Here is a 19,574-nt window from a genome sequence, read left to right on the forward strand (position 1 = left end):
GTTTGAGAGAGTTTCAGCATTGAGTAGTATGTTCAGGAAAAGGCAGAATAAAAGCCAGATGTTTTAATGCTTTCCTAGTAGGGCTGTGTATTGGAGGAATCTGTGATACGATATGTATCATGACACAGGGGTTATGATTCAATATATTGTGATAATTTTAGGAAAACTATCATATAAAGAACACAAAAAGTTTACTTTTTTATGCAAACAGAACACTGGGATCTGTATTTGTATTTATCACTATAACATCCAACATCACAGCCCTCCGTTTATAACACTGCTATCCAGCTGTTGGGCGTCGATACAGTGTTTAAGAATCGATACAATACCACAAAACAAAATATCACGATTCGATATTTTTCTGTATTTTCTTATAACCCCTATTTTTCCTCAGTACCTGTCCTTGATCTTGTTGGTTCGGGTCACATCGTCAATGTCCATTCGGATTTTGTAGGTGATGTGCGGTGGCAGGTCAGGGGATGAGGAGTTAGGCAGAAGGAAAACCACACCCGCCCAAAACTGCCTGTCCTCCAGGAGCTCCAAAGCCCTGTCGATCATCTGGCTCTCAGTCTCCAACCCCTCCAGCTTGTTTAGGGAGAAACACTGAGGGGGATAATAAGAAATGGAAATATATGAATGATAAATAACAGGGAACTGAAGCTGAAGTTAAACTTAACTTGTACACTTTTGAGTGCAAAATAACCAGTTTTCAAGAATACCAAAAGAGCTCAATTAATTCTTAAATTAATTCCCTACTCCCATTAAAGATGATTCATTCTGTTTGTCTTGCTTCTGCTCTTATTCTCAAAATGAAGCTGGAATATCTGACATGTTTGGAGAGAGAGCGCATGAAGAGTAAACAAGAACATCAAAAGAAGAAAACCTCGGTGACTTCAGCGAGAGTGGTGATGGTGTGGCTGAGGTCGTTGTAGATGTCCAGCCAGGTCGGCGGCGCTCCAGGCTTCCTCGGGGCGTCTGGCGAGGGTGTGGACAGGAAACGTGCGATCCGTGAGGCCGTCCAGGACGTGTTCTCCAGACGCAGGTTGACTAATACTGCCACCTCAGGCCGCCTCAACAAATCCTGTCACACACACACACAATCACATGATATGAAAAGGATTTTTGGCACCAAATGTATCACAACACACACACACACACACACACACACACATATATAACAACTGGTGAGTCAGACCTGCAGCAGCTGAATCTCCACACTGTTCTCCATATAGTTCTTGATCTGTGGTCCCACCTCCAGCCAGGCTTCATTCAGCTCCTGGAGGATCTGCAGGTCCTCAAAAGTCTTGTTCACCTTCAGCAGACACAACTTGTCGTTAGCTTAGATAGATGTGTTTGCTTCATAATGTCAACAACTACAGAATACACCTTCAATCCAAAAATACATTTAAAACAGCTGGTTCCAGGTCTGAAGACACTGCAGTTATGTATTGTCTGATTTCTCCAGCTGAGCCACCAGGTTATCACAGAATAAGGACATTTTAAATTTTGGAGAGTTTGTCAGGTTCCTATCACAGTTTAAGATACACAACCTGAGTATTTACCCCTCAGTTGGGCTCTGACTTGTTTACTACAAATTCACATTATAACTTGAAGCCTTAAATGAGACATGTTTTAGTTACATAAAGGGTAACAGACACATGTATTCAACTTTAGTAGTTTCTGTCAATATATAAACATAATACAATTTTCAGCAAACATTGTTGGTAATATTGGCTATCAGTTACAATTATTCTTACTGTAAAACGTTGGTGATCATTCTTGACAAAACAGACAAAACATGAACTTTCTTGTCTTTCTTGATCTTTCTTTATCACATCTCCACTTATAACAACGGACAAACTCTCTGAGGTTTGACTCTCTGTACCTCTTTCATGACTTGCTGCACTGCAGGAGTGTCTGGTGTGTACAGCAGTTTTCCAATGAACAGAGGTTTTATTCCTCGCCACACAATGCGAGACAGAGGGTTGGACTCCAGACCTTGGATCAAACTTTTACAGAACGGAGCTGCATGGAGGAAATGTGACAAACAGTACACACAGAACATTACTGATCTTAGAACAAAATTATCAGACCATGCCAGTGACTCTTTAAAACATTAGTACACATTTCCAATCATATCTATCTATCAATGCTGGATGAAAACAAACAAACTGCACACTAACAAGGTCGTCCAAAGCCTCTTACTGGTGTTGTTGTCATGGTCCGGGTCTGTTTCTTCAGTACCATTTTTTCCTAAGAAGGACTTGATGTCATTGTCCTCATACCAGTTGAGTGATGGGATACGCTCACCGCCAACCTCAGGGTGACCGCACATGATCCTGGAAAAAGCACGAAAACTCTCCTTGGGCAGCGCCGAGCGATTCTCTGGAGACAGAAGATGTAGAGCTGCGTTCATGTCTGCAAAGCTGGACAGAGATGAGAACTGAGGGAGGAAAGAGAAGAGTGAAAGGAAGATAAAATAAACACAGGTGAGGGATGCAAGAAGGAAACAGATGGAAAAAGATTAATTTTCCTTTAATCCTGAGAGAGAATTTGGTCAATTTGAGTCAAAAAATAAGAAGCAACAACAAAGCAAGGGAAAAAAAAGAGACAAAAATATCAAAAGCTTCCACTAGTAGCCACTATTGACTGCAGTGTTGATTAATATGAAATCAGAGGCCGCTACAAAACAACAATCCATTTAACGATGGTCTCATTTGTTTACAGTGAATTATTCATAATGATGCAAATGTTCATCTACAGGCAGTCATTTGAACAGACATACAGACGCAGGTGGACATGAAAGCCGTGTTCTTACATCATCAATGACGACAGCCAGCTCCTGGGAAACTGAGGTAACGGCCTGACTGATATCCCTGAGGTCTCCAGCGTTAGCCATCAGACGGTCTCTCTGACAGGAAGCACAGACAGACAGGTTTACTGCAGCAGCTCAGTGTCACAGCGAACAGGAAGACGACTGCATTTGAATCCACTGAAGTGTTGCATGGGTGAACTGGTGTATTTTTCACTGATTCCTACCGTGAAGAACTTGGTAAAGTCGAGCTGAGAGAGGAAAAGGCGTTCAGCCTCCTGCAGGATGTCGGCCGACTGGTTACACAGCTGAGTCTGAAGATCGTTCATGGTGGTTTCTCCTCCGTCCACCGTCAGAAATTGTCCCAGCATGCTCGCATTACACACCAAGTCCTTCAGCTGCAATTCAGCTCCAGCCAGAGAAACCTGGATGGGACAAAATGGTTTATTTTTAACAGAGTTAGGCTATGAAACAAATAATACTGTAATTATCATCTATGTTGATAGTAACTTTTCTGTACTACTAACTTCTAAAAACGTACTATTTATCTCATACTTTTCAAGTCTGGTGTTTAAAGTTTTTTATCCATTTATTTTGTATTTTACTTTAATTTAACCCAGTTCCACAGTTCACATTTCCTTTTTTATTAATGAATCAGGACTGTAAAAATCATATTTTTTTGCCACTTATTCATTATAATTGATGGGGTACCTATATATATATATATATATATATATAGTTATGTTTGTCAAATGTAATCTATATATACACACACATATACATAGCTACTATTTATACATACACATATACATATATACTATTATATACATCCAATGTTTGTTACCCAAGGATGTACAGCCGATACGCTCACCTGAAAATTGAGACGAGCCTTCAGTAGCTGGTCCACAGCCACAGGCGACAGGCTGCTATTGGTCCGGAGGAAGGTGGAGAACGTCTCATTGGCTCTCAGGTATTCTTGTACTGGGAGATCTACAGAGGAAACACAAACATAAAATATCTTGTATTAAATAAAAGTCTACTCTAGAATAACTACTGTGCCCTTGTGTGCATGTAAGTTTAACTAAACCATTTAAGTTGTACCACTGAGAAATCCTAAATCCTAAACTAAAACAGTAATTGTCCTAAATCTAGCAAAGAACAGTTCTGAGGTTACAAAGTTCTTTACAGTATCGGTGGGTCAGGATTTTAGGATTCAGCAGATGTCTGTTAGGCTATTTACAAGGGATTTTGTTGCACGAAAAAAACCTCATTGAAGACCTGCTTTCATTCATCTAATTCTTTTGTCTGCCGGTAGTCATGTAATTTAATCTGCCCAGAAAGCAGAAGCTGAACAGACTCTCTGTTTAGTTGCTTGTGCTGCTTTCACAGCAGCAGTAAATGGCCCCATTCAGCCGGTCACTCGACACCTGTTTAAAACCATTCATACAGATCAGCTACTGGCTGCTACTGTAACCTCTCAGTCCTGCTCAGATAAGTCTGGGAACAGCTCTGGCTCAAAAAATCAAATGTGAATTTGTTTGCATTTGATGGCTTGCAGGGACTTAATCCTGTTATCCATAACATTAGGTTCTTTTAATGCACATTTGTTTTTATTTAATAAACAAAGAAGGTTTGTAATCTCTGTTATTAGTGCTTTGACATTTAAAGTAAAGATTTTCTTCCGCTGTCTTCCGGGATTCAAACATTGTGGTCATCTTGACTTCCTGCACTTTACCACACAATGACTTTGTTTAAACTGTACTACATCTTCACTGACAGAAGCCAAGGCTCTATTGGGTTTCTCCATATACATAATTTATTCTGAATCTTGGAAAGCAACCTTAAAGATATACCTTGACATTATATATGCATGTTTGCCTGCCAAAATGAGTCAGCTCATTAATTACTGGGATTATAATGAAATCTAATTAACTCTCTGGTTAAAATGGTGAATAAGGTGCCTGTAGAAAGTAAACACCAGTGTCACTGGGTCACACTGTCAAGGTATCTCTTTGGGTCTGTGCTAGAGGAGATTTAAATAAGTTGTGGTACTTGGCCAGGCTCCAGGTCTCTCTCCCAGCCTTCGGACACTCTCCATCAGGTCCTGAAAGCCAGAGAATCTCTGGTCTCCACTGTAGGACAGAACTGTCTGGGCGTCCACGAAGAGACGAGACAGTCTGGAGGAGAAGAACAAAACAAGAGGAGCCTTCAGTGGGACAAACACATGCAATTATGTTACATTTTACAGACTTTTACTAGTACACACTTCCCGTCTTCAAACGCTACCAACTATGTTCAATGAAGAATTCAACTTGGGGCTAATTTAAGAAATGCAAATGTTGTAGTTTCTTGCAGGAAACAGGTTGTTCTGATTCTCAGACCAGATGCAACTGAAAGTACCAAAGAAGGGTTTTAAACACTCTCTGATGTTAACTGCATCATTACACAATATGTAACTTTGACACAACAGTGGGTCATCCACTGATCACAAGGTTGGTGGTTAGATCCCCAGCTGTCTACATGTGTCCTCATGACAAATGTAGCTAAATCCTGTAAAGCGATATATATATATAAATGCAGCCATTAACGTTTACATAAAGGAAAGAAAGAAATTAAAGCAACAACAAGCACTTTGTGTTGATTCTGACGGCCCCTGTGGACATAAGCAGTATTGTTTCTGGCTATTGTTTAAATCTGACCTGGTGACAGACATTAAGAATAACTATAAAGAAATAGCAAATCTTATCATTGAGGGTCTCGTGTGCTTGTAGGTCACAGAGAGGCATCAGTATTAAACTGAGACTATTTCATATCCATATAAAAACTCCTTGTAATAGGCTTAATGAATTAATAAAAAAAAGGCGACTTAATGTTGACTGTTATGGATTGCCTAAGTGGATTTTTACATCACAGTGACCTGAAATGAAACTGCTGCCTGGAAAGTAGGAAAAGTCTCTGCCGGTTGTCTGACAAGCTCAAGGTAAAAACAAGACAAATAGACAAACCACAGCGTAGTACTAAAAAGTCCAACATTGTTTTTTACGTTGGTTTGTGCAGATTAAACAGACATAAGATCATAAGTTAATTAGTTAAAAAGGTACTGCTTGTAGGCTTCAGACAGAGCCACGTGAGCTGTTTTTTGTCTCTGTGCTGAGCTAAGCTGCTGGCTTTATATTTAACAAACAGACATTAGAGTGGTATTGATTGTCCGATCTAATTCTCTGGTGTGCATATTTTCCAAGAAACGACTCCTCTGACGTACGCTAATGCAAAGTTATGTAAAGTACGGTATGCAAACTGTTGTGATTTCCTACATTGAAAAATGATGCCATCTTGTTTAAATGCTTTGTGTTACTTTCGTCTAATAGTTTAAGAACACTGGAGTTGATCTTTAAATCATGGCTGCAGGTCTTACTACAGCAGCACTGCAGTCTGCTCTACAGCTTTCTTGAGCTAATAACCAAAGTAAATAACAACAGGCTGAAATTTGTTTTTATCAAAAACACAACATAAATCTTGAGTGACGGCAGTTTGTCTGTTTATCTTTTGGGCTTTATTCTACAAGCAACGATCCTCTGGTAAACTCCACCTTTCCAGACAGCTGCCCATGTTTTTACCTCCAGTCTACCTACATGGAGTTGTCAAAGTTGCCAACTTGGCCCGACGTCTCCCCTGGTGTCGGGCTGTGGAAGCAGGGGTTGTTGATGTTGCAGATAATGCCCTGGATCCAGGGCAAAGTGCCTGCCGATGGCAAGGCTTTGTTTGGAAAGTGACCTACAAGGAAAGGAAAGGAAATACCAAACACAAACAGTTCAGACCCAGGAGATTAGACCGAGATATAAAACAATAGAAACACTGTGGTGGTGGCCTGAAATACAATCTACAGGCAGTAGACTGAACTATAATCCTAGCATTACTCAAGCTGCTGTTCATTTCATTAAATGCTGTTTTTTGTATAATTGATATCAAATTATATTGTTATAGAATCTTCAACCTGATCCTGGGTTGTCTTTAAATGATAGACTGGTCTAAAGAAGACAAAAACAGGAAAGAAGAAGCATGTTCTCACAGAAGAAATGTCCAGAAAAAAACACATGAACACAAACAGAACAGAAGATTTACGGTATACAGTAAATACAAACCCCTCATATCATAATTAAAACTGGTAACATGCAAGGTTCTGTTTGTGGTTTCTTTCCAAATCTGTTACCGTCTTCTACTGTAACTTTATGTGTGTTAAGGCATTGACCAGCTGGCCTACATGCTGTTGCGTCTTGCCACGCTGTTTTGTTATGTTACCATGTCATCTCAGGTCACCTCATGCCAATGCAGAACTTCTCGAAGAAGGTCAAGAACACAGCAGTTTAGGAAAACAAATGTTCGTGCCTGGCACAGGAATCACTCTCAGTGAGCTAATCCTCTTTAGCTGGCTGGCACAAAGCCATTTTCCAGACCTGTAAGTTAAGAGTGCGTCTGAAAACACACACATTACATAATATCACTCACATTGGCTCTGTTTGTAAGGAGGGTGTGAATGACGAACTGAGATGAGGATGACGAAGAGGAACAGCGGCCAGAGGAGCTCGATGATCAGCTGGATCTGCGTAGGAGGAGAACATCGGAGCTGTTACAGGTGCATCAAATCATTTCACACATTTAATGTTCAAGCTGCGTCTCAGTTTCAGAATCAACAAACTACTCTACTCCTTTCTGTTCAAATGTGGTCACCTTGTTCCTCCTGCGGTATGTGATGTTCTTCCAGAGCAGCAGGGAGAGCTCCCTGAAAAACCCCATCGCTCCCAACAGCTACCTGACCATGATGCAAATCTGGAAAAACACAAACAAAAGTTCAGCAGGGCGTCCTAGTTGTCAAGTTGCTAGGGACACTTGCCACGTGGCTGCTGTGTCCCCACTTAGATTACAGCTGGAGACATTTATCACATTCCATCGTCCTCTCTGTCTCCCCGTTCCCTTTCTTGCCCTTATCCTTACGAAAAGCCTCCAATCAAATGATAAAAGGTTCAGCGGTGGATTACGGTTTAATACACAGACACATACAACCCTTTTACAACCCTATATGATTATTTGATGAACATAATTCTCTGTGATATCGGAAATATATTCCCACAGCAACACAACAAGCGTGGCTGAAATTGAAAGTAACATTGCTACCGGATCCACAGGATCTTCATGAGTGTGGAAGTGATTCGGTTACAAAAGATCAGATGTACAACAAAGCACTCATACGCAGGAAGTGCAAGAAGACTGTATAGAGACGGGCCGATTAAACAGGACGTATGTATGGTGTTAAGAGATAATTGTCTTCGGTCGATGCCTGCAGTCATGAGGCTGATGAACAAAACATTTCTGTAGACACATCAATGGAACAATATTAGCGCTCCCCCCTTGTGAGTTTTGGGAAGGTGGTAGCTTCAAGTCCTGTTCTATAAACTCTGTATAAATGTAAACCTTTACCTAAATTTCCTCAGTCACCATAAACGTTAACACATTGTTCCCATCCTAAATGTTTTATGAATTGGGTATCCAGCATTTGTTAACCCCCCCCCCCTGTGTTTCTACAGTAGTCCAGAATAGACAAATCAAACACAGGCTCTGTATCGGGCTTTCTGCGTTCTGCGATCTGCCACTAAATACTACATACTGGTCCTTTAAATACCAGTCACTTTGTACAGCTAACCCAATGTGTTCTTCTATTTCAATAATACATAATAATTAGTACATATTCCGTATAACACTACATGTTAAGATAACAACATATCGGCATTATTTGCCCCCACCACTAGACTGTAACATCAAAAAGAGGCAATACAAGAAACTTATTTCACCAGCAAATATTCTTAAGAACTATCACAGAAATATTATTATTATTCTATTATGATATTATTCTAGGGTAATATCGCCCACACCTACTCTGGAGGTTATTCAAATACCAGCTATTCTTTTAGGAACTAAACTTCTACATTTAAAGTGTTTTTAAAAATCCTGACTGACTTGCTCTACAGGTTTTTTTTGCCAACATATCTATGAAGGTTATTATCAGCACATTTTACATTTAAGGTGTGTTAAAGTGTTTTAAAATAGTTGCTGTCTCTTTGTATCCTGTGTAATCTCTAACATTGATTATGAATGAATAAGCTATCATTGGTGAGGGCCGCTGTGAGAAACCTTTTCCCCTGCAGAGGACACAACTCCCGAGCTTCATCATCAGAAAACATCTTCATTTGAACTTTTACATGTCGAGCTTTCACCTTAGCCACAAATATGTTGAGTAAAGTTAAAAGACCTGTATGTGGTACAACCAAAGGGCTGTTTTTTTTATATATCTTCTGCGAGTGAATGTTGTCTTAGGTGCCTGCTGTGATCTGTTCAAGACAGACAACCCCCCCACTGCTTCATCCTGAAATCCTCCTGATCCCAACAGCTTACCTAGTTCACTCTGACTTTAACATTCACGTTTGCTCTGTGAATGCCTCCAGTGTTTGGTTTCTTCCTGGTGAAAGTGCTGCTGTAAACAATCAATCTGCCTCACGATGTTGTGCCAGGTTAGAAAGCAAAGGGCCAGACTAGTTTTCCTTTGCAAATCTGTGTAACCTCGTGGTCAAACTATTTGTTTGTTATTTTATTTGTTGCTTTGCATTCATCTGTTTGCATTTAAACTCTTTGCAGATGTCATACTAATCAGATACAGGTGTGGCAGCCAATGTATATTATTTGACATTATAACCTTTTCTTCTTTTCTGTCTGTTTCATGGAGCCTTTCAGCAGCAAAACATTGGTAATTACTTAAATGTAATATATTATCAAGCTCATGTTAATGGTAGATCTTTAAAAAAAAAGCCTCATGAGATTATATTACATGAACTCACAGTTACAATTTAACTTAATAAATGAGTGTTTCAGCATTTTCATTTGGGACACAACTTATTAACAAAAAATATAAAGTCAGAATATAATAATAATATATTTAAATGCCATTAAAAGCCACAGTAACACCAGCGGACACTATCTAACACAGAAAACATCGAGCTAACAGCTAAAAGAGCTTCCTCTTCCTAGCACGTTAACCTACAGACGCTGTTAGTGGTTTAAAATCATCTTATTTTAAAACAACACATACAAACTAATGAGCGCCCAGGACTGTTAAAGCTGTAGTTAATGATTACCTTCTGTTAATGTTGCAGATAAAGTGTGTCGGCCCGCCGGTAGCTTGTCATTGACTCTCCATTTCCCCACTGTTTGTAAAGGCAGGTGCGAGCTGACTAAAGGTCCCGCCCACACGCAACGCTGATTGGTCGAGGGATACTCCAGGGGCGGGGTCATAGACGCCGGTAAAAGATCTGATTGGCTTTGGTCCCGTGTTTTGGTAACTGGAGACAGCTGATTGGTCAGGATTCAGAGCGGCGTTGTGACACAGATGGTAAGAACCGTCTTATAACAGTGTTTCACAAGCCTTTTCTATCGTTCAGTGACATATTTTATGGTTATTTTATATTATATTTAACACATACAAGAACAACTGATTAACTGTACAGTTAACCCAAATAGAGAACGTAATAGCTGCAGGAAGTTTGTGTAAAATTAGGGATTTGGATGACTTTTAAAGCAGATTATTTCCTGTCAATATTACATTAGAGATCAGTTGTTCTGATATTTTAGTGTTTTCTTCTCCTTGATACTTGACCATTGTTCCAATGCAGGATGAGGATGTTTAGCAGTGAATAAGGACTATAACTTTCTATTAAATAATAATTAATTGAAACATTTCATTTGGTTTTCTTCACATAAATGAATTGAATGATGTTATACAGGCCTACTGTGTATATTTTTGAAAGTCTTCTTACACTCCTTAAATAAAAAAAAAGCCTTACTTAGCGGGGGGTTGCGACCTCCAGGTTGGGAACCACTGCCTTATAATGATATTCACATATATAAAAGGCATTACTTTATTAGCACAAGCAGTATATGATTACATTGTATACTTCTAACTAATTAAAACAGCAGTAAAGATATTAACATTACGTCTGCAATTATTACATTAATTTCCTTCTATGAACTGTGCTATTATGAATTTGATGTACTACATGTATAGCAAAGACAACATATTTATAGAGCTGTCCAACTTCAAATATACAGAAGCTCTACGTACATAGGGATATAATTTGTTTTTTAAATTATTTCATTTAATTTAGAGCCTCTTGTACAAAGGCAACTTTGCCTCTGGCACATAATCAGTGACTTCTGTCAATAAATAAATCAAGGGGATATCTTACAGATCATTTTAATGAACATCCAAAACAAACAGCAAAGTTCTTAAAAATATATGCATCTCTCTATCAATAAGGCATTTACCTTTAATTGTGCATGATTTCTTTTCTGTCAGGCACAGTCAGGGAAGCACTGTATGAATGAACCGGAGCCTTCTGCGAAGCGTGTGACAGACACTTGTTGATATGCACGTGTGTACGTGAGGGACTGGAAGTACATCACAATGAAATACACAGACTCTGTGTACTGGTTCAATAAGGTTTCCCCTGCGAGCACGTTCAGCTCAGGCACTCTGGCAACACACCGAGCTGGAAGACCACGAACTCTACAGTTTACTCTACACCTTTCAAAAGTCCCAAAAAAATATTCAGTTTATGAATTATTGCATCCCGCCTAATGCTTGCATTGTTAAATATCAGATAAATATAAAGAGTTACCCTCTATCCCTGTCACTTTAAAATATGCTTTCACAATATTCCAATGTGCTTAACATCTTAAAAATATATAGCTAGACTAGTTTGTTGTGTTCAGTGCTGTGACAACAGCTTGTGATACGCTGTGTGATCAATTGCATAATATTTTCTGAGTTTGGCAAAAGTTCATGTAGCTTGAACACTGAGCAGTATTTTTGTCCTTTATGTAGCAGGAAGTGCTCAAAGAAACACTGGTTGCTCCTGTCCTGTTAAGAGTCGATAGGTTGAGGCTGGCATGGTCTTTAAGTGAATCTGCGCAGAGAGAGAAAAATTATAAAAGTTATAAGTTAACGGTTCAAAAATGTAACAAATTAAAGTAAAATCTAATATTTAATCTCTTCTCACCTCTCCGACAGCATTCGTCAGGATCTGGATGATTTTATCGTGCGATGTGGCGACGACACTCTGCCCGTTGATTTCAATGATGCGGTGCCCGACGCGAATGCCTCCTCTCTCTGCTATACCGCCGCGCATTAGACTGCAGATCTGCAACAGGAAGAGAGAAAGGAATTTCACAACAACACACTAGTAGTCGGACACAGACTTGAGATTATCTCATCAAAAAGTGAAGAAAATACAACAACTAACTGTGAAGACGAGACAAACCTCCCGTAAGTTTAATCGTGAGACACAGAAAATATGAATATTGACTTACGATGCCGTCCTCCACACTGAAGCCGAGCTGAAACTTGGGATCTGGCCTCCTGATGATCGCCATGGTGACTGGCGGGCAGTGGACGATGCTGAGCTTCACATACTTTTGGCTTTTTAAGTCCTGAGATAGAAAGAAAATAATGTGAATTTAGTGTATACTTTAGTGATGTGTGCTGCATTACTACCTTAAATCTCTACAAACACTTTAGTCTTCATCCTTGAGCAGACTTTAAAAGGTTTTACATGAATTATTTCTCTCTGTTTGCGCAGTGGATTGCACAACAGTTCCTTTATTCCTCTATCTATAATCTATTTAAGATTGTTTTTTTATGTTTTTTATGATGTGAACACATGATAGCAGACGCTGACTGTTGTTAGGTTGCCGTTCAGACTCATGGTCACGACCCTCTGCATGTGAAATCTGCGGCCTCACAAATTACCATAAAGTGTACAGACACAGCCTCAAAACACATGATATTGTGTCAACCACAGATAAATGCTTCAAAGCTTCTGCTCTACCTCTTAAAATATTGCATATATGTGTGAAATACTGGCTATACACAACTGAATAAATACTGATGTTGGACCTTTAAACCCCAATTAACATCCATAGTCCACATTTGATAGTCCACTATCAAATCAATACGTTTATTTGTACAATCACACTGCATGGAAACACAGCGCCATCTAGTGCATCCTAAGGGAAATACATTTGCAGTGAAACACTTGAGTGTATTGTTTGTTTACATTTAAGTGTTGTACCTGAAGCCCAATAAAGAAATTCTTCCATCCCATCATTATGACAACAACACATTAATTACTGTAGATAAAGTTTTTTTGTTAATTAAATTACTATGATTGTAAGTTTCCTTTCTTACCCGGATAATGTTCTGGCAGGTGCTGATGGGCAGACCCACCATGCTGGTGCTGTTGACGGACATGATGCGGTCACCGATGCTGAGCTCGCCGCTGCGCTCAGCCGGACCTCCGTGAAGGAGGTTGGCTACCACCACTGTGGGCAGGATGGAGCCCCAGCCCGACTCCACCACCGCCAGACCCAAGATCTCTCCGGGGGCCTTAGTGATGACTACCTGAACCACAGAGACGCAGAAATCTAAATGTTTTCATTTGGTTAACCGGTTATTTCCCTCCACAGTTGTCACGTGTTTTGGCGGCGTGTTTGACCGTCTCTCTTTCCACAACTTCCTCCTTCCAAAAACTCTGGATCAGGGTGTTTCTGTAGTTAGTATGTAAATAGTTAGTTTGAGCTTGTAAATATTTATATAGTTAGTTTGAGCTTCTCCTTTCCTTTGTAGATTTTAGTTTTTTTTACTTCAAATATAAAATGCCCCTGTAGTGAGTTTAATGTTTATAGTATGTGTATGTAAATATCCACTGCAGTGTACCAATCAGAAACAGATTTGCATTTGCACTGCAGTGATCAAACAGTTAAAACAGTAACTCAACTAATGACTACAAGAATAATGGAAATCTCATTTAAGTGCAGGGAACAACTAGCAGAACTTCCACAGAGGACCAGAGTGAATCAATGAAGGGATGGGAGTTACTGAAAAATAATAATTATATCACTGGTTCTCAAACTGTGGTGCTACGTGAGCTCCTTTTGATGGTACCTGGATTTTAAAATATATATATTTTTAACGAAATACATTTTAAAAAAAAAGTAGCTGCTATCAAAACACTACAAATTTTCAGTTTAATAATAAGTTCAGCCTTTCCTGTAATATTTTTGTTTCACTATCACCATGTACCACACATGGTGTAAAAACACTGTGTTAAACTATATTCATATATTAAGTAAAATTAAAAAAAGAACAATGGTTGCGTTGAGTCTGGGACAGCTGAACGTAGAATTCAGGACACATGCGGGTCGCTGTGGAAAAAAGTTAATTTAGACCCCTGAGAGGTGAGATGAAGATGAGAGACAACTGTTGAGGCAGAAATACACGACTGAATACTCTTTCTGTCTAGAGACTACTGAGCTGAACTTCTGACCCACATTTGGAGTAACACATGATATTTTTCAGGATGTTTCTAGAGGCTGCTCTGAAAAATCTAAAACGTGATATTGAGGAATTCTGTTCATTTAACAACGTTAACGATTTTAATTATGCATTCAGCCTCTACACAAATCCTTAATAACATCTATTAAACTGCAACCAATGACCAACGATTAGAGAACAGCTGTAGTTTGTGTTAAGACCTAAATACTTTTAATGGTGAAGACGCCCCAATCACTACACTTACGTCTCGGATGTTCTGAGAGTCAGAGAAGTGGGCCAGGTCTCCGTTGTAGAGCTCCTGACTTTCCAGGTAGTCGCTGTACTCGCCCGGCCTCAGGTCGCTGGCTTTGATGCCGTTGGCCTGAAGAAACTGCTGGTAGGCCACGCCAAACGCCTGGCCGATAGCTTGGGCTATGACCTGAGCCTGGATGGAGAGACACAGGGTGGAGGACACAGTCATTCCTCCTGGGAGGGTTTATATCTGAATCGTTGAGGCATTTGTTAAATAAATATTCTTCTAAGTCTTTGTTTTTTTTACCCTCCATTTTCATGTGAACAAATTAAAGCAAATGAGTTCAGCTGCAAAACACTCAACAGTCACACCCTGAAACTAAAACATCAACCAGAAATAGATCATCAAGTCTGATGCTCTATAAAAGGTGATCTATTTAAAAAAACCAAAACTATCTGTTACATTCATTCGCTCTCTTGCCCCCACCCATTGTAAAACCTTTCATTTAAGAGGAGTTAAGTTGGGAAAAAACTAGCAGTAGACGCAGCGGCCTCATGGCCTTCAGTATCCCACAGCTAATTAGTTTCTAAAAAGAAACTCTTCTTCCTCCTATTCAGTCTTGCCAAGAGTGGGAAACTGGGACGACAGCCAGAGCGTTTTTACATTCAGGAGAACTCGCTGGCTGTCTGGGGGAAGGAAACCAGGCCAAGCTGAAGCTGAAACTGTTGTCCGGCCGAGAAAACAGCACATTTGATCTGAGATGCAAAGCTGAGGGGAGCTAAAGATGCTAATAATGTCGTGAACTGTGAGCCAAAGGTTTGAGACAACAAATGAATTGACACGATGAAGTTTGACCACTATGAAGATCATTAAAGTCCTACTGGAGTCCAAAATATCAGAGCTAATGAGAAAAAACACTAGCATGATGTTTATTTTCTACTGGTAAGGTTTATGCGTTCAGACCCTTCGATCGACTAACTCACGTCGTCAGAGGAGAAGACGTGGCAGATCATCAAGCACTTCTTCTGAGGCCCAGAGGAGGATGAGGAGGAAGAGGGCTGGTCACTGTCCTGCCCTTTACGTTTCCTCCGTGCCATCAGGACCACGATGTTGCCGATGTCGGCAATGTAAGAGATCATCTGCAGAGCGTGATCCATCATCGCTTCCTGAGTGGAAAACGAGACACGAGGGTGTTAATGATTTTAGAAACAGACAGGAAGGTTTGGATTTCACTTTACCTTCAAGTCTCTGCTTGTTAATATACGACAAAGAAGGACAGCCACTCCTTTATTTTTTGTTTTTGTAAGTTACGTTGTTGTGCCTGGTTGGTAGAGACAACATCCCAACTCTCACTGGTGAGGCATTCAAGGACACTTGATTATCCACATTAATGTTGATCTGATTCAGAAGACAAATGTGTGCGAAATTAAACACTATGTGGCTCAAATCGTCAAGAATATTGTTTGTAATTCTTTAACTGAAATGTCATTTTCATAAAAGAGAAAAAATATTTTTTATGGTGCAATGAGGAGCAGCCAGCCATGCAGAGAGGGAGCCGACAGTAGATGACCCACTTTGACTCTCCTGACAATTCAACCACACAGTGGAGGAAAATAGACGCTACTATAACTGCAACGTTACTGCAGAGCTCTCGTATTAAATCACCATCCTGTTCTATATTAAGGGTTCCTGCTGCCACGGCTCAGCTTGAAGGTGAAAATATAAAAGTGCAATCCTCCTTTATTAAAGAAAAGTTCACTGATGTTTTTTATGTTAATCAAACCTCGACTCTAATTACAATTCAGCAGGTAGGGACACTTAATCAAGAACAAATAAACGCTGCTAATGGCAGACATTTGAGGATTCCCACATATATTTTAGTGCTTTAATTATTAGGGATGTGAATTGGTCAGATTTTATTGATTCCAATTCCAATGTCGGTTTTGCTTATTGGTATAGAGAGCTAACGGTAGCAACAGTTTGTTGTCCTTAAGGGTTTCCACTGAGCCTTCTCTTACAATGTGCAATTGTCAGAAAAACATCCCAGCATTGATGAGGAATTGATGAGCTCGGACACATATGAATTTAAAAACAGCAAAACATACCTGTGTGTCAGCAGTGAGCACTTTGATTCGCTGAGTGGAGATGAACAGATCCACCTCCGTCATCGGCTGCGACTCTCCCTCCGGAGCCTGAAAAGAAACAAACGCTGATATGAAGCCTGTACCATGAAAGTAAAAAAATATCCTAAAATCACTAGAATGAAGTCACAGTCAAAGCCGGTCTGTTCACTGTGAGCGTCTCTTATCGGAGTTCACCTTAATGCGGTCCACAGCCTCCTGAGCCTGCGCCATACGGGCGCTTGTAGACGGGTTCTTCTCTGATTTGAGCTGAGTGGATCCCAGATACTTGGCACCAAATACAACTCCATCCAACAAGTCCTCGGGGTCACACGGACCGGGCACTTCAGAGCGAAAACACATTAACATTAACACAGTTACTCGCTCTCATCTGACACAGAAACAAAAGCTGAATTTCTAATGAGATGAAAGAAGTGTGCTGGTGGCTCACCGTCTTTATATGAAGGATGATCAGCACTCTGCAATGACAGAAAGAGTAGAAATTAATGGACAGTCAAAGAAAATAGAGGAAAATATTTAAAAAAACATTCATATGTTTTATGATATTGTATCGATTCTTAAAACCATTGCGTCAACTTTTTTTGTGTTTAGACGCCCAAAACAGAAATAAAAATGAATGCTGCACAAATATTCCCTCATTTAGTCCATTTTATATGACAGAACACTGATCAGGAATCAATAAGGGAATCGATAAAGAATCGGACCGATGAGCAGAACTGATAATAGCATTGGTGTCAATACAGTTTTATTAATTCCCAATCCTAGTACATCAAGAAAATAACAAAAAAGTTCAGTAATTGATCAATTTTAAAGGTTATAGTTCTCATAATTGATCCTTTTGGTTACCTAGCAACTTAAAAAGACCAAACACTGCTGCGATCATAAACACCGACCCTGAAGCTACCTTCCTTTTCTCTGTTTTACAGCATTATTCAATAAATAAAAGTTTTGTTTTGGCTGTTTATCAGATAAAACATTGGGTTGTGGTAACTTGTGATGGTCATTATTTACTTAAATTTGACATTTTGTAGATTGATTAATCAATTAAACCAAAAAACAAACTCAAATCACATCATTATAAATGGTCAAACTTCAACATCTCTGATGATAAACTTTTAATTGACTTTATTTTAAATCTAATTTTTGTGGAGTTTTATACTGAGTAGTTTCAAACATATGTAAGTTACATAAGACTAAAATGAATAATTCAGCTAATTTAGAGTTTATAATTCACCCTCCTTTAAGCTGATTATATTAATAGTCTTCAAACCGACCTGCTCGCCCTCTGCAGCAGCCTCGTCTTCCTCCGGCGGCTCCTCGCCCAGCTTCATCCACACTGGCTCAGGATACTCGTCATCAGGCAGGGAGGCGAGGGAGTCGTCCCTGTGCCGCCGCTGTTGCCCGTTCCCGTAATGCCCCCAGAACCTCTGAGCGTCCTCCTGACTGTAGGAAACGGACACCACGGCGTCCACCTCTCCTCGGTGGGGCAGACAGGCGGGGTCGGAGGTGGCGTTGATCTCTGTGAACTGCAGCATCCCCAGCAGGTCTCTCTGGTGGCTCTCCGAGAACAGCAGCCCCGAGGTTTCGGTGCAGTCGTCCGTTATTAGGGAGGAGGGAGCGCACGCCTCCAGCTCACACCGGCTGTGGCACTGATGCTGGGTGAGGTGAGGGGCCGTTTGTCGGCTGGGGTGAGGCTCTTCGCCCATCAGCTGGAGCTGGCTGAGCAGGCTGTGGATGCGGCTGTGGTCTTCATCGCCTGGCCTGTTGTTAGCGACCTCAACCTCCTCTTCGCTGACCCTGCTCTCCACATCACGGAGCACCTCTTCCTGGTATTTCCCAGCACCCTCCGAGTCCTCAGCTCTCCCCACTTCCTCTTCCTCAGCTGCTTCATCTTCTCCCTCAAGAGCCCCGCTAGTTTTCTGGAGCGCTTCTGCAATGTTTCCCACAAGCTCCTGCTCGTTCACGTCGAGTGAAGTCACAGTGTCACTCGAAGGTAGTAACACTGGTTCACCCGGACTGGGTTTGTCCAGATCTTCAACAGAGCGGGTAAAGCTGGGGTCATCCAGGTCGTCTGCCGAGCCCACCTCACTAGAGGAGTCGGACCTCCAGTCTAACGGAGGAGGCTCGATGAGGTTGTAGGACTCCGGTTCCTCCACCTCTGAACCTGGAGCGGCCGCAGTCTGCGTGGGGACCTCGACCACAGAGGCTCCATTAACAGGGACAGGGGCAGAACACAGGGGGGGTGCAGACGCCGACGGATCAGCGGGGCAAACGTCTGAGTCCATTTTGAAAGAAAGCCTGTGTGTGAAAGTGACATTACTGTGCAGCAGGAAACTGGGTTCACTAATGAAACTACTGATCTAGAGTCTGTCTCACATAAGTGGTTGTGAAATCTCAAGTCCAATCACACAGCCCCCTTATCCTCATTGCCCCGTGACCATCAAGATAGAAAGCAGCCTGAAGCTCAAAGTACATAAAACAGCGTGTTACATTATGTGTAACCATCAAATAGACATTCAGTTGCCTTTACATACATTAATGCACCCTAGAGAGAATAAGGAACTCTTCCCACATCATTTTCCAGGAGTTATTCTACAGCACTTGCTCACAACCGGTCATATAACTTACTGGTATTGACACATTTAACTCCAGTCCAACAGTTCAAGACAAAACACACACCCAAGTTTAGCACAATCTGAAGTGAGGGGATAAAATACTATTAAAAACTCCCCAGGACAAAAATATTTGTCATTTTCAGGAATTTTGGTCATTTAAATTCCAGTTCCAAGTGGAAAAGTATCCTCTAAATGTGCAGACACACCAGACTCCATTCAAAAAACTGCTAATTTAAGCAGCATTATTAACAGGTAACAATTAAGTAACTAATGAATACTTTCACAAAAGAAGGTAGATATTCTGGTAAATTTGGCATATAAAATGAGCCACAATGCA

The 19,574-nt window shown here is 40.6% G+C and overlaps 2 protein-coding genes across 2 annotated transcripts in view; both read right to left on the reverse strand.

Annotated features, from left to right (window-relative positions):
• zgc:172302 (phospholipid-transporting ATPase ABCA1) overlaps positions 1-10,082 on the reverse strand; it is a 30,353-nt gene extending 20,271 nt beyond the window's left edge. Inside the window, exons 1-13 of the mRNA XM_035653775.1 lie at positions 9,997-10,082; positions 7,541-7,639; positions 7,319-7,412; positions 6,445-6,586; positions 4,865-4,989; positions 3,684-3,802; positions 3,040-3,237; positions 2,819-2,911; positions 2,206-2,443; positions 1,886-2,025; positions 1,196-1,312; positions 884-1,081; positions 398-603 (exon numbers count right to left, since the gene is read on the reverse strand). Of these exons, the coding sequence (XP_035509668.1) occupies positions 398-603; positions 884-1,081; positions 1,196-1,312; positions 1,886-2,025; positions 2,206-2,443; positions 2,819-2,911; positions 3,040-3,237; positions 3,684-3,802; positions 4,865-4,989; positions 6,445-6,586; positions 7,319-7,412; positions 7,541-7,606 (1,736 nt within the window). The 5' untranslated portion in view covers positions 7,607-7,639; positions 9,997-10,082. The remainder of the gene's footprint in view (positions 1-397; positions 604-883; positions 1,082-1,195; positions 1,313-1,885; positions 2,026-2,205; positions 2,444-2,818; positions 2,912-3,039; positions 3,238-3,683; positions 3,803-4,864; positions 4,990-6,444; positions 6,587-7,318; positions 7,413-7,540; positions 7,640-9,996) is intronic.
• Positions 10,083-11,095: 1,013 nt separating this feature from the next.
• Positions 11,096-19,574, reverse strand: part of si:ch73-40i7.5 (amyloid-beta A4 precursor protein-binding family A member 3) — an 8,950-nt gene continuing 471 nt past the window's right edge. Inside the window, exons 2-11 of the mRNA XM_035653543.1 lie at positions 17,897-18,920; positions 17,053-17,080; positions 16,800-16,945; positions 16,587-16,673; positions 15,465-15,647; positions 14,494-14,673; positions 13,104-13,316; positions 12,227-12,346; positions 11,917-12,057; positions 11,096-11,823 (exon numbers count right to left, since the gene is read on the reverse strand). Coding sequence (XP_035509436.1) covers positions 11,752-11,823; positions 11,917-12,057; positions 12,227-12,346; positions 13,104-13,316; positions 14,494-14,673; positions 15,465-15,647; positions 16,587-16,673; positions 16,800-16,945; positions 17,053-17,080; positions 17,897-18,907 — 2,181 coding nt within the window. The 5' untranslated portion in view covers positions 18,908-18,920 and the 3' untranslated portion in view covers positions 11,096-11,751. The remainder of the gene's footprint in view (positions 11,824-11,916; positions 12,058-12,226; positions 12,347-13,103; positions 13,317-14,493; positions 14,674-15,464; positions 15,648-16,586; positions 16,674-16,799; positions 16,946-17,052; positions 17,081-17,896; positions 18,921-19,574) is intronic.

This window comes from Morone saxatilis, unplaced genomic scaffold, assembly GCF_004916995.1.
Source record: "Morone saxatilis isolate NCDOM2014 unplaced genomic scaffold, NCSU_SB_2.0 Contig12, whole genome shotgun sequence".
In the NCBI taxonomy this organism is placed as follows: domain Eukaryota; kingdom Metazoa; phylum Chordata; class Actinopteri; family Moronidae; genus Morone; species Morone saxatilis.